The sequence below is a fragment of the Jaculus jaculus genome, chromosome 8 (genome assembly GCF_020740685.1).
Source record: "Jaculus jaculus isolate mJacJac1 chromosome 8, mJacJac1.mat.Y.cur, whole genome shotgun sequence".
In the NCBI taxonomy this organism is placed as follows: Eukaryota; Metazoa; Chordata; class Mammalia; order Rodentia; family Dipodidae; genus Jaculus; species Jaculus jaculus.
The window spans coordinates 44,143,515-44,159,096 of NC_059109.1; the positions used below are offsets into that span (position 1 = coordinate 44,143,515).

Below are 15,582 nucleotides of genomic sequence, written 5' to 3' on the forward strand. Positions count from 1 at the left end.
TTAATTGATAATTTTAAATAATAAATTGATTGGGGTTCAAGAATTTTAACTCTTTAAAGTGAGAAGGACACTAGCACTGTGTCGCACACTGGGTGTTCTGTACCCATTCTCTCTCTCTCTTCCCCAGAACATTCTTACTGAATGGCTGGGTGAGCTGAGACCTGTGGTCATGTAAGCAGTGAATGACAGTTGATGAGAACTGTGAAATCTGTCCACCAACTCTCATGTACAGTGCTTACCAAAAAGTAAAGGTGTATGTAGAACTCAGCACTAAAGTTTAGGAAACACTAGAGTTTCAGGTAACCGAGGATCCAGTCTGTTAAAATAATCATCCTTCTCTAGGCTCACTTTCCCCAGGACCAAGGTCACCAGCTTCCTTACCAATGCTTTTCTGTATAACTAGTCTTTGTGGTTTGCCTTTCCTTGCTAATCTAGTCCCCTGGGGTCTTGTTCATGTGGGGATTTTCTATTTTGAATAAGCCTCAGGTTTATCTCATTTCTAATGACTCACAGCTGTAAAAATGGAAGCTCGACGTTTCCTGGCTTCAGTGCTCTGTCTCCCCTTCCCAGAGAGTCTCAAGTGTGTGTGTATGTGTGTGCGTGCGCGTGCGAGAGAGATTTGGTATATGCATATTATATTTGGGATGCAAGCTTGAAGACCTGAGTACAATTCCTAACACACATGTGAAGGAGTCTCTCCTTCCACTTGGAGCTGCCTTTTCAGTCAGGAAGACTCAAGGATTCTCCAGTCTACCCCCTTGTGGACTGGTGGGTTGAGGGATTCAAACCCCAGCAGCCAGGCTCTCAACTTTAAGCCACAAGCACTCGTAACCACTGAGCCAGCTCCCCATTCTGTTAATGATGTCTGTGAAATCATAGTTTCTTGCTAATTCAGCAATTAAATATGTTAGTAAAAATAATTTATTCAGCCTTTTTATTTGTTTTCAAAGTGAGACTTGTATATCATACTGCTTCAAATGGAATTCAATGTATTTCTGTTTTATTGTTTTTGTTTTCAGAAATTGAAACCATAAAAAACAAACAAGCAAATAGGGAAGGGATGGAGAGATAGTTTAGCAGTTAAGGCGCTTGCTTGCCTACGAAGTCTAAGGACCCAGGTTCGATTCCCAAATACCCACATAATCCAGATGCATAAGGCAGAACATGTGTCTGAAGTTTATTTACAGTGGCTAGAGGCCCTGGTGTACCCATTCTCCTCCTCCCTCTCCCTCTCCCTCTCCCTCTCCCTCTCCCTCTCCCTCTCTCTCTCTCTCTCTCTGTCCCCCTCTTCCCCTCCCCCTTCAAGTAAATAAATTCTCTCCCCTCTCCCTTTTCCCTTCCCCCCTCAAGTAAATAAAATATTTTTAAAAAATAGGGAAAACCTCTAGATTTGGTAAAAGTTATTTTTTTTTTAATTTTTGTTGATTTTTATTTATTTATTTGAGAGTGACAGAGAAAGAGGGAGGGAGAGGGAGAGAGACAGAAAGAGAATGGGCATGCCAGGGCTTCCAGCCACTGCAAACGAACTCCAGAACTGCCCCCTTGTGCATCTGGCCAATGTGGGTCCTGGGGAATCGTGCCTCGAACTGGGGTCCTTAGGCTTCACAGGCACGTGCTTAAACACTAAGCCATCTCTCCAGCCCAAAAGTTAAATTTTAAAGTTACACACACACACACACACACACACACACACACACACACACACGTGCTCCTATAACACATGCTTTTATAGAAAAGCATGTACTGCTGGGAGTGGTGGCACACGCCTTTAATCCCAGCACTTGACTGACAGAGGTAGGAGGATCAACATGAGTTCGAGGCTACCCTGAGACTACATAGTGAATTCCAGATTGGCCTGGGCTAGAGTAAGATCCTACCTCGAAAGAAAAAAAGCATCTACTAAAGTATCAAGTGTGATTGTTTTTGAGTACTTTTTTTTGACATTTACTTGATTTTATTTTTCCTAGTGAGTATATATTGCTATTGTAATAAAACAGTATAATCACTTTGGGGGAAATATCATTTTAAAAGTAAACTTGAACAAATGTAGTGTTAAGCATATAAATATCAACATGTCACATGGAGTGTGTATATTCAACAAGTATTTTCATAAATAATCTGGCAGAGTGACACATCTTCCTTTCAACACTGGCTTCTGTTTTCTTTCACCCATTTCAGTAGCCACTGTGTAATATACAGTGGGATTTCTCTAGCATGTTCTTGCAACCTGCTCCATAGCATTAGACAGTATGAACTGATATTCTCTTACTCTGGCTTTCCAAGTGATGTAGAAAAGCTATTTTGTAAACCTTAGAAACAGACTGTGTTTTTAATAAATGCATTTCTTTGCCCAGCACTCCGGAGGCAGAGGTAGGAGGATCACCATGAGTTAGAGGCCACCCTGAGAATACACAGTGAATTTCAGGTCAGCCTGGGTTTGGCCTGGAGTGAGACCCTACTTAATCCTAGCACTTGAGACGCAACGGTAGATGGATCACTGTGAGTTCTTGGTCAGCTAGGCACTAAAGAGTTCCAAATCAGCCTGGGCTAGAGTGACACCCTACCTTGCCAAAAAGAAAAAAAGAAAAGAAAAGAAAATTCTTGCCTGGCATAGTTGTACATGCCTTTAATTCCAGCATTTGGGAGGCAGTGGTAGAAGGATCACTGGGTTCCAGGCCAGCTAGGGACTACAGAGTTCTAGATCAGCCTAGGCTAGAGTGAGACCCTACCTCACCAAAAAACAAAAAACAAACAAACAAACAAAAATCCCGCAATATAGGTAAAGAAACCTTATGATGTTAATTTGAAAAATGTTACATTAATGAGATGGATGTGTAGGAATAAAAGTGGGTTTTGGAGTGATATCCTAGAAATGCAATTAGAAGGAAAATGACAATAAAGGAAGAATTAGGAAATCAAAATTAGACAGAAGACTTAGAAGTTGTGTATTGAAAATCTCCCTTCAGTCATGATGAAATGTGAATGCCAGGAATGATTCGTGTGGCTGGAGAAGTGGCTTAGCGGTTAAAGCGTTTGTCTAGGAAGCCAAACGACCCAGGTTTGATTCATCAAGATCCACGTAAACCAGATGCACAAGGGGCACATGCATCTGGAGTTCGTTTGCAGTGGCTGGAGGATCTGGCATGCCCATTCTGTCTCTCTTCTCTTCTCTCTCTCTCTGTCTCCTTGCAAATAAATAAATAAAATGGAAAAAACAGTTTTTAAAAAATGGTATGACTCATTGTTAATGTTTAGAAAAATAGGGAATTACGATATCATACATCAGGGCTGGGGAAATAAAAAATAATTAAAATACCATATACACACACACACACACACACATTTCTATTTCTTGGAATATATATAAATTGGTTTAGTATTGGAAATGCCAGCTGAAAACAGTTACATAATTTAAAACAAAATGTCTACTTTAAAAATCATTGTTTTATTTTTAAGGACAAGGACCATCCCAGATTCCTGATTCCAGAACTTTGCAAACAGTTTTACCACTTGGGCTGGGTTACTGGGACTGGAGGAGGCATAAGCTTGAAGAATGGGTAAGTTTCTGGCTGATTTCATCTCTAACATTTCTCAATATGAGTAGAACACATGGAATTCTAGCTGATGATTAGTTTTATGTGATACTGAAGATACTTAATTTCTAAATGATTGAACAAATACTTGCATAATCCATTTGAACCAATAAAAAGAAGTCACAGGTATAATTAATCCCTAAGGATTTGTGAATATCAATTATTTATTTATTTATTTATTTATTTGACAGAGAAAGAGGGAGAGAGACTTACAGAGAGAGAGAGAGAATGGACGCGCCAGGGCCTCCAGCCATTGCAAAGGAACTCCAGATGCATGCACCCCCTTGTGCATCTGGCTAACGTGGGTCCTGGGGAATCAAACCAGGGTCCTTTGGCTTTGCAGGCAAATGCCTTAACCGCTAAGCCATCCCTCCAGCCCATGAATCTCGATTTTTAATTTGAGTAATTTAGACCTCAGTCTTTGGAATCCAAAGGTAGGTAATGTTCTGTCAAGTGAGTTCCTGTACCTAGAATTTGAAAGGATTTTCTCCAGACAGGCAAGATTTGTTTCAGAGGTTCAGTGGCATACTTCAAAATCACTTACATACAGGTCATTAATCATTAAACATTCTAAAAATTATGAAAGGCCACATGTATTCTAGACGTAGCACCTGCTGGTCTTTAGTCCTTTGAAGATAAAACAGAGGTGCTGGATTTAAATTGAAGCAGGAAGAATGGACGCAGAATAAATACCTTACCAACAACAGTCATAAAGGCTGTGAAGTGTCATTATCTCAAGGGTTCTGAAATAAAGTCAATATTTTTTTCTCCTGAAATATTTTAGGAACATTATGGTCAAATTCTATGCAGATAACTATTTATGTTTTACATATCCGTTTAGAAGTCAGGTGCTGGTAATTTTATTGCCTTTGTATATGACTTCGAATAAATCATATTCTACTGTTTTTTTTTAAGTTAACTATGGTTTATTTTTATGAAAGGAAATATTTAGTGTATATTGTAGAGCTCCTATCAAACTGAGCTGAAATAGCCATTCCTGGCTCTTAAAAAAATATATGCAGCAAAGTTAAAAAGAGCAGCCTAAAGAACTTACAAGGGAATAGCTTTTAACGAGAAGTTGTAAAAGACCGTTGTTTCTCCAAGAACTATTTACCGATCCATACCCTGTGATTGTGTGTGGCCAGCACAAACCACTTATTGGCACATCTTTTAAATTGAATGACTTTTATAGCACTGCAATCAATTTATAGGAATGTTGCATCATGTGTGAAATTTTCCTTCCTTTCAGTGGGCAAGCAGCGCCTCCTAGAGGTCTCAGTGGGGAAGCCAGTCTTTTACAGCACTGAATCAAGGCTGTGCTGTGCAATGAGCATCTTGTAGTAAATGTTGAATTTTTGTCTCTAGTTTTTAAAACATGACTATCTGCAATATCATTCTCGTGTTGCTAGTGACAGTTTGGTCTTTGACTCTTAGGGCAAATAAACTTGAAATAGAGTATAAACTTCATAGATTATAATTCTAGAATAATACCAACATTAAGGTCTTCAAGAAACCAGAATTAGTGACTGACTGAGGTCAAGGTTTGGTGATACCATCTGCTTCTACTACTAGCGTGTGAAACCAGTATGTGGGGCTTGAGCCCCTGGAGGAGCTATCTAGGTAATTCCAGGATAATCAGCCGCACTAAGCTTAAGTTTCATCTCTAGCTTCTCAAACTCAGTGTTCTCTGTCTCAGCAGTGCGGAGTTGACATGTCAGAGATGCTAATCCTGTTTCATGACTAGAGAGTAAATAAAAATAGACACACCCAGCCAGGCGTGGTAGCGCACGCCTTTGATCCCAGCACTCCGGGAGGCAGAGATAGGAGGATCACCGTGAGTTCAAGGCCTCCCTGAGACTACTCAGTGAATACAGGTCAGCCTGAGCCAAGGGGAGACCCTACCTTGAAAAAAAAATAAAAGACACACCTGAATGCAGAAAGCTTGTGAGCTCTTGGGTTTTGTCCTACTGACTTCTGAGCAAAAGAGCAGGGTATAGAAAGAAATAAACCCCCAAATTTAATTCCTCAAATTCAAAGTGCTTTTTATCTGTGACTTAGAGCAGCAAGGAGACACTTCACTTCGGCCTTTGCCATGAGTGCCTCCTGGAACCAAAGCTCTGTCACCTCTTGTTTTCTTCAGACATCCCTTTCCCTGTCAGAGTTAACATGTTTTAGTCAAAACCTTTATTAGCTCGTCTTTTAATTGCTTACAGTTGATCAAAGTCTGGATTGATTCCCGTGTTACAAGGACAGTCATAAAACAAACTTGACAGGCTTAGAATTCTTTCTCTTTTTACAAGACCAGCGGCTTTCAGCCCCTGGTTTGCAATGTATGAGCCCCGCTGCTGCCGCTGCTCGGGAGGGCCGAGGGCCGCGCGCTGCTGGCCTGTGCAGCGGAGACCTAGAGCAGGGGCTACCTGAGGGGCGCTGGTGCACACTGAGCTGACTGTACCTCGGATCTCACTCGCTCGATCAAGCGTTTACTTTCTGGACTTCAATTTGCCAACAGAGCCTTAAAGGAGCTTTCACTTCACTTCATTTGTTGTCTCTGCCTGTGGATTCATTACTAACCCAACTTCGGTGGTTTATCATAGGCCATCCTCATTCATCCTGTAAAGCATTTCCCATTTGTTCGTTTTCTGTATGTCCGAGCCTCAGGGACAGAGGCTTGAGCCCCAGGTGCTGCCACTTCCTTGCTTCGTGTTGTGTGGCAGCTCTTTAACACGCCGGGCCAGCAGCTGGGCCTGACCCACCAGCAGAGGACCTCTGTGGAGGGTGGGGCGGGTTAGAGGATCTTGCAGTGAATTTGTGAGTCAAATTTGACAGTTCCTAGAGAACCTTGTGGCAGGTACAGCATCTCCCTTAGTGCTGCATCCCATAACGAAGGTGTCCACATGTAGCCCTTTATTCAGTTCTTTTCTTTCCTTTCAGATCGCTGTTCACTGTGTATCTCTTGCAGGCTGTGAACTCAGAATCCTCGGGCCTCGGCTCCTCAGTGCTGGGTTTATAGGCATATGCCACCATGCTCTCCTCTATTCTTATATTTTTAACTTTTTATAACTTTTTAGCTTTATGTGCTGTTCATGCAGGAGTCCCAGTTTCAGTTACCTTGTGGATGTTGTAGTTAACAAACTGTCCAGCAGAGGTCTCTGAGCTTCACGGTTTGTGTTGAGCATGTTAAGCAATAGAATTAAACCCGATTCTTCAAAATGCAGAAATTGATTCCTGTTGAGTATATTTTGCCTTATAGGGTTTTTGAATGACTATTTTTAACATGTGGCAGAAGAAACACTGTTTATTCATGCCACTAAGTGCTAAAAACATACATGTCCAGATTTGTACTTGCTCTAACTAGATAAAAGTCTGGTTACCCTTGATTTTGCACCATGAAAATAAATAGGTATGTGTGACAATGGGAAAGATAGAAGCAACTACAAAAGTTTGGTTTGCCACCAGCACGACAAAGCACCTTGGTGTTCATTCAGTACAGCCTAAGTCCTGAGTCAAACCGATAGCTACCTGTGTGACTTGATCTGTGAGGGGCATTAATGAAAAGACTACAGGGATATACTTTGTGCAAGAGAAAGGAATTAATAAATAAATCCCAATTTCTCAATTTTGTGTTACCAGCAATGAGATCTACATTGCCCCTTCAGGAGTGCAAAAGGAACGGATTCAGGTACGATAAAGGGACCCTTGTCTTCTCTACTTAACTGCTGCTCTGAGAGGTAGAATTACTCCCAAAAGCTTATGTTCATTTTCAAAGGTGCTTTTGTTGTGATAATTTAAATAATTGATCGACAAACATTTGTCAAGTAATTATTAAATATTTGCTGAGTAATATTAATTATTTTTTTAAGCTGATAAGTATCTCCCATGTATCTGGTGTGTGTTTTAAATTTTCATTCAGAAAACTGCAGGGGGCAAAAGTGAACAGTATAATCGCAGATCATTGTAACTCGCGATTGCTTTTACTTCTTTGTCTCATGACCTTCACCAGGCCAGTGGGCTCATTAGATTGACAGTCTCCAGTGACTCAAATTAACTTACGTTTTCTAATGGTAAAGCTGTTCCTGTGAATTCCAGGTCAGCCCAGGGTTAGAGGGAAATCCTGCCTTGAAAAAACAACAACAACAAAAAAAGTAAAAATTTTATTTCAGGACTGGGGATATGGCTCCATGGATAAGAGTGCTTGCTGCGCAAGCATGAGGGCCCCAGAGGACCTGAGACTGCCTGGGTTGGATTTCCCAGCACCCATGTACAAAGCTGGGTGTGGCCACACTTGGCTGTAATCCAGTTCTGCAGGGGTTGGAGACCGGAGAATCACTGGAGCTTGCTGGGAATTACTCAGATGAGCAATGGAGTAGGGTACCTGAAGCTCTCCGCTGGCCTCTGGGCCCACGGGGCACGTGCATCTGCACACACGTGCATACACCACACACATCGCATCACTTGCCAGACCACACAGACTCTACACTCACATATACACGTAAAAATATCTAAAATTTTTTTTAATTTATTTATTTGAGAGCAACAGACACAGAGGGAAAGACAGATAGAGGGAGAGAGAGAGAATGGGCGCGCCAGGGCTTCCAGCCTCTGCAAACGAACTCCAGACGCCCCCTTGTGCATCTGGCTAACGCGGGACCTGGGGAACCGAGCCTTGAACCCGGGTCCTTAGGCTTCACAGGCAAGCGCTTAACCACTAAGCCATCTCTCCAGCCCTATCTAAAATTTTTGAGGAGCATTGTTCTGTATCAGTTATGGAGTGAGTATCCCAAATCTAGCTAAACACGTGCTTTGGTCTCAAGCAAGGAAAAACAAAAGTTGCTTTCTAATACGACACTTATTTTGTAGCATATTGTAGTTAGGCCTGGCAAATAAAAGGTGCAAATGAGAACTCTGCATGCATTGTTAAGGAAGAGCTATAGCTCAATATGCTTTCGTGCAGCTTTTAAGAATACTAGACATTATTAAGATTAATCTGACCAGCAGTAAAGTTTTTCAAGGGGTAAGAAAATTTTATGCCCATCTGAGAACGTTGATTTCTTTCTATAGTCTCCCTGAGCTATAGTTGTGAAATTAATTACAGGCAAGATTAAGCTAATTCCATACAATGACAGCAGTGTCATCATATGCAAAAACATTTTCCCATGTCATGTTTTTCTTGAAATTTTAATATAAAGTGACTTTTTTAAGCTTTAAAAATATTTGTTAATGGGAAACATTTTTCTCAATATTATAAGCTTTGGGGGGCTGGAGAGATGGCTTCACAGTTAAGGCATTTGCCTGTAAAGCCTAAGGACCCGAGTTCAATTCCCCAGTACCCATGTAAGCAAGATGCACAAAGGTGGCAGATGCATCTGGAGTTTGTTTGTAGTGGCTGGAGGCCCTAATGTGCCCATTCTCTCTCTCTCTCTCTCAAATTCTAAAAAAATTTTAAAGATAAAGGTGTTTTAAAAGTTTTGGGGAAAATATATGAAATTTTTAAATTTTTTTTGTTTATTTTTTTGAGAGCAACAGACACAGAGAGAAAGAGGCAGATAGAGAGAGACAGAGATTGGGCATGCCAGGGCCTCCAGCCCCTGCAAACAAACTCCAGACGCATACGCACCCTTGTGCATCTGGCTAACATGGGTCCTGGGAAACTGAGCCTCGAACCAGGGGTCCTTAGGCTTCTCAGGCAAGCGCTTAACCGCTAAGCCATCTCTCCAGAGAGTGAAATATGTGTTCACTACATCCATGTGTGTACCATATACACACACGTGAAGACATTTCAGTTGATTTTCATAACACTGCTTGTTCTCATTCTCTCCTGTGACTAGCCAGAAGACTTGTTTGTCTGTGACATCAATGAGAAGGACTTAAGTGGGCCTCCAGCATCTAAGAAGCTGCAAAAGAGCCAGTGCACCCCGCTGTTCATGAATGCCTACACAATGAGAGGTGTGCAGAAAATGTCTTGGCAGAGTAGACTCCCCTTAATAATGGAAACCATTATTTTAGTTAGTGTTTCTAAGTACCTCCTATGCACAAGAACTTTAACCATTGTAACTCATCCCTTTCTTTTATCAGCCTAGACAGAAAGCCAGTTATTAGTACACTACCCTCCTGCCTCCACCAGCTTATTCCAGGCCAGCAAACAAACGTCCATGACCAAACATGCATGTGTACTTGCATATAAAGCTGCGTACGTACCTGTGTGCTTCCTCCTGCAGGAGCAGGCGCAGTGATTCACACGCACTCGAAGGCTGCTGTCATGGCCACCCTTCTCTTTCCAGGACGGGAGTTTAAAATTACACACCAGGAGATGATCAAAGGAATAAGGAAATGTACCTCTGGAGGGTGTTATAGGTACTTTTTGGGTTTTTTGCTTAAAAGATTTGAAATGTATTTTTTCTTCCTTTGATAAATAGGATACTGATCTTTTCATGCATAAAAAGAAATGGTGTGGGATCTGTGTTAAATAATATCACTTAATGCTACCCTTCTTTATTCATGATGACACAAATACTCCTCCCTTCCCCAGTCATGGTAAATTATTACCAAGGTGGATAATTAAATCTTTGTTCAAGTGAAATGGAAAAAGTCTTGGCTGAAATTTCTACAAAGATGGGAAAATGGGGCTGGAGAGATGACTTAGTAATTAATGTGCTTGCCTGCAAAGCCAAAGGACCCAGGTTCAATTCCCCAGGTCCCACATAAGCTGGATGCATAAGATGGCACACGCATCTGGAGTTTGTTTACAGTGGCGGGAGGCCATGGCATGCCATTCTTTCTCTCTCTCTCTCTCTCTAACAAATAAATAAATAAATAAAAGATGGGGGAATGATGTCCCTGTTTTGAGGCACTGATGGGAAAAATGTTACTTTCACTTTGTCTTAGGAAGCTTGAACTGTGACTTCAGTTTAGACTTCATGTTGGCTTAATTTAGAATTTTTCTTATTTTCATATTAGTACAAGTTTTCTAGTTATTTTAATTAGGTATATATTCATATTTTAGACTTGTAATGTGTAGGTGTAGAAGTGACCTTCTAAGTAAGTTTATGTAAATCCACCAGCCCACAAAAAATGTAGTCATTATTTGTAAATCTAGAATATAATGGCTTAAAGAAGCAAGTTTCCAGTGCCCAGGTACAAGCTGAGCCTTGCTTTTAGTCACATTCTTTTGAGCCTTGGCCCTTCTTAATTTTCTAAAGAGCCCGATTCTCCCTTGCCTTGCTGAGAGGAAAATGGTGCCAGTTTTACTAGAGTGTTCTTACAACAGTATCTCATTGTTACTGCATGTAACAGAATGTGCATGTTTAAACTAGTATACTTGGAAATTAATGCAATCTGATTCATGTAATACTTGTGAAAATGCCTGTATACAAGGGTTCAGTACTTAAAGCCAATGGAGCCCCATGGTTCTATTTGCACACTGTTTTAGTCAGGTTCACCTTGCTGGCAGAAATCACCCAACCAAGAGCAGTTGGTGGGGAAAGGGGTTTACTTTGGCAGACAGACTCCAGGAGAAGCTTCATGATGGCAGGGAAAACAATGGCATGAGCAGAGGGCAGACATCACCCCCTGGCCAAAATCAGGTAGACAACAGCAACAGGGGAGTGCGCCAGACACTGGCAAGGGGACACTGGCTATAACACCCATGAGCCCGCCCCCAACAATACACTGTCTCCGGAAGGCTGTAATTCCCAAATCTCCATCCGCCTTGAACCTGCATTCAGAATGCCTAAGTTTATGGGGGGCACCTGAATCAAACCATGACACACACCTAGGGCTTGAAGGGGATCCCCTCTAATGTTTTCAGTTCCATATGCAGTTAATGTTTTAGTGAAGAAAGAAAAAATAGGCAAACAGATGATGGAAAATGTGAGATAGGAACAGAGAATAGTCTGGCCTATGAAAGTTTGTTATAAGGAAATGGCTTCAATGAAAATATGCTGTTTGTTATGCATAATATGCACATTTTATATATTATTTTAAATATTCCAGCACATGAAGAATGCAAAATTTTATGGGGTGTTGGGGACTAAGGGCCTTGCACATTCTCTAGATAAGCACTCTACTATTGAGCCACATACACTCCCAACATTTTTGTAAGTTTTTTTTTTTCTTTTTCTTTCCTGAGGAATGCCCAACAGACTATCCTTATTTTTTTTGTTAGTGTGTATGTGGGGTGGGGGGGGGAGAATTGGCACGCCAGGGCCTCCAGCCCCTACACAATTGAACTCTAGACATGTGCAACCCCTTGTGTGCATGTACTTTTTTGCCCTTGCATCACTGTGCATCTGGCTTACATAGGACCTGGAGAGTCAAACATAGGTCCTTAGACTTCACAGGCAGGAGCCTTAACTCTCCAGCCCTTTTTTGTAACTTCTTTAGATCCCCTTTGCAGTTGTATTTTGGCCTCATTGGGAGATGAGAACCAGGGGCACCCACACAGCATAGGAGACAGCAGTCCTATCTTACATCTAGGGATGTTTCATAACCACTTCTGTTTCAGCTATAGTGAAATCACGGGCAAGACCATGCTACTGATGGTACCTGAAAGCTTCTTAGCCCATACCTGCCTAAAAGCAGTCCTTTCTGCTAACTCTTTAGGTCGATTTTTTTTTTTTTTTTTTTTTTTTTTTGAGATAGGGTCTTCTAGTCCAGGCGCACCAGAAATTCACTATGTAATCTCAGGGTGGCTTCCAACTCACAACACTCCTACCTTGGCCTCCTAAGTGCTGGGATTAAAGGTGTGTGCCACCATACCTGGCTTCGGTAGATCTTTTTTGCTATTAAGTTTACCCACTACAGTGGTGGTGAAAGGTGGGTGTTATATTAACAATGCCAAAAAATGTCATTTAAAAGGATCACTCATCTGAGTGTTACTGATTATGAGTGAACTCCAGAGTAATGTTGTTAGTGACTTGCTTGGACATGATTACATCCAGAATTTGTCATATTATTTGCTGAGAACAAAATAAAAATAAAAGTTCTGGCCAGGCATGGTGACGCATGCCTTTAATCCCAGCACTCAGGAGGCAGAGGTATGAGGATCACCATGAGTTCAAGTCCACCCTGAGACTACACAGTGAATTCCAGGCCAGCCTGGGCTAGAGTGAAACCCTACCTTGAAAAAATAAAAAATATATACGTATATATAGATATATAAGTTCTGATGCTACATATTTGAGAATAATCAACCTATTTTCATACTATTAATTATTATTGCTACAAGGTTCTTGATACCCTGTGGACACAAATCACACCTATATTTATGGATTTGTCTTCCTAAGACACCTTAAGTGGTCTGCAGAGATAAAGCACAATGATGATTTTGTATTGTTGGGGCATTCCTACTTCATAGTTCAATTTTTAATCCCCTCTATACTTCTGATTCTAAGATGTATCATTTCCTATCTCATGTTGACAATAGTATGATTATCTCTACATCAATGAATTACTTGTGTGATCTTGATTTCTTTGTTGGGTTCTGGTATAATGTACTAATTTCTGCTGCTTGGTTGTCTGCCAAATGCTCAAGGAATCTATTGATGTAGATGTTTATGCAAGATATACAGAATAACATGCAACATCTTGCCATAAGTTGAGTTGGCTTTCAGATACGGAGTATCTAACTTTCAGGTATAGAGTATCAGATAGGGTTATTTGGACAAATTACAAATTAAATATGTGAATGCTATTGTTTTAATGAGAGAAGAATGGCTTGTTTTATCTTCCAGATATGATGACATGTTAGTGGTACCTATTATTGAGAACACCCCTGAGGAGAAAGACCTCAAAGAACGGATGGCTCGGGCAATGAATGAGTACCCAGATTCCTGTGCAGTATTGGTCAGGCGCCACGGAGTGTATGTGTGGGGAGAGACATGGGAGAAGGCCAAAACTATGTAAGCCTAAACCAAAGAACATTTGGAGCAGGTCACAATTAGGATGTGAAAATGAACAAACTATATTTCGTGATTTAAAATGAAATATGATTTTATGTTTTGATGGTCAAATTGGTTTGAATTTAAATAGTTTATCACTATTTGTAGATATTTGAACTTTTTTCCTATGTATTGCTTCATTGAGAAGTGTTTATTGGAACAACTGCTAATTTGGAAGGCTGTGTGGACTTTGATGATACAAGGGGGCAGGAGATATAGGTCCTGAGTAACATAAGTGTTATTTCAAAACAAAGTACATAATAAAATGTAAATTTGTATAAGTAGCATATTTAAGGCTCTCTTGTATTTCCTGAGTACTACATAATATAGTTACACAATTCAAGGTGATTCCTTTGCATGCTTAAAATTATTGGGGACAAGATGGGAAAATTTTGGCTTGAGTAGAAAAGCACATGAGTATAAGGAACAAAGCACTTAACTAGATAGAGAGATGTGCTTGGCTAAGCCTGGAGAACTGTTGGATAAACCCTCAGTCATTTGCTTCTTCTCTTGCAGGTGTGAGTGCTACGACTATTTGTTTGATATCGCTGTGTCAATGAAGAAAGTAGGACTCGATCCTGCGCAGCACCCAGCTGGTGAAAACGGAATTGTGTGAACCAAATGGGGATATAATTCTCTACAAAGATACAACTTCACTAGGATTTAAGTGGAACTTGACTGTTTTTAAATGAAGTGAAAATTTCCACGGTGGCCTTAGTTTGTCACTACCACAGATGGTCATACTTAATCTCTCCTGACATTAAATATATCCTGTATTCTTATCATTTTTTTCCTTTTTAAAATTTTTTTTCTGTTTTTTTTCTTTTCACAATTTTTATTAACATTTTCCATGATTATAAAAAATATCCCATGGTAATACCCTCCCTCCCCTCCCCCGCACTTTCCCCTTTGAAATTCCATTCTCCATCATATTTCCTCCCCATCTCAATCATTGTACTTACATATATATAATACCAACCTATTAAGTACCCTCCTCCCTTCCTTTCTCTTCCCTTTATATCTCCTTTTTAACTTACTGGCCTCTGCTGCTAAGTATGTTCCTTCTCATGCAGAAGCCCAGACATCTGTAGCTAGGATCCACATATGAGAGAGAACATGTGGCGCTTGGCTTTCTCCGCCTGGGTTACCTCACTTAGTATAATTCTTTCCAGGTCCATCCATTTTTCTGCACATTTCATAACTTCATTTTTCTTTACTGCTGAGTAGAACTCCATTATATAAATGTGCCACATCTTCATTATCCACTCATCAGTTGAGGAACATCTAGGCTGGTTCCATTTCCCAGCCATTATAAATTGAGCAGCAATAAACATGGTTGAGCACATACTTCTAAGGAAATGAGATGGGTCTTTAGGATATATGCCTAGGAGTGCTATAGCTGGGTCATATGGTAGATCAATCTTTAGCAGTTTTAGGAACCTCCACAATGATTTCCACAATGGCTGGACCAGATTGCATTCCCACCAGCAGTGTAGAAGGGTTCCTGTTTTTCCACATCCCCGCCAACATTTATGATCATTTGTTTTCATGAAGGTAGCCAATCTGACAGGAGTGATATATTCTTGTAATTTTAAGTGATAAGGTATTAAGAAATAAAATATTTTACTCAATGTTGGTTTTATTTTTAAGCTTGTAATAGCAAAATGTATGCATTTAAATTAATCCCTGTTTTGTATACATTCTCAGAAAATCCCTCTTTAAAGTACTGGTAGTAGAATTCACTGGAAATTTTCCACTTAATTATAAAAATTATTAGTCTTGATATACAAAACTTAAGTGAAACATTAAGACCAAACATATCCCTCACATTTGATGTCAAAACAGTTCTGTAACTTCTCCTATAAGCTTTAGTGTTTTCCCATACAAGCTAAGCATTCAGAATCTGAAGGATCCAAAGTCCAAATGTTTTGAGTGAGGGTATAATGTCACTAGTAGAACTTCCATGGCTAGCCTCATAGGCAGGTCATAGACAAACCAGATGAGAAAAATATTGTACAAAATTCTGTTGGACTGGAGAGATGGCTTAGCAGTTA

General features: G+C 40.4%; 1 protein-coding gene across 1 annotated transcript in view; it reads left to right on the forward strand.

The window, feature by feature from the left end:
* Positions 1–14,310, forward strand: part of LOC101616426 (APAF1 interacting protein) — a 30,105-nt gene extending 15,795 nt beyond the window's left edge. The window contains exons 2-7 of the mRNA XM_004660816.3: positions 3,457–3,557; positions 7,224–7,272; positions 9,419–9,536; positions 9,809–9,944; positions 13,322–13,489; positions 14,045–14,310. Of these exons, the coding sequence (XP_004660873.1) occupies positions 3,457–3,557; positions 7,224–7,272; positions 9,419–9,536; positions 9,809–9,944; positions 13,322–13,489; positions 14,045–14,144 (672 nt within the window). The 3' untranslated portion in view covers positions 14,145–14,310. The remainder of the gene's footprint in view (positions 1–3,456; positions 3,558–7,223; positions 7,273–9,418; positions 9,537–9,808; positions 9,945–13,321; positions 13,490–14,044) is intronic.
* The last annotated feature ends 1,272 nt before the right edge of the window (positions 14,311–15,582 follow it).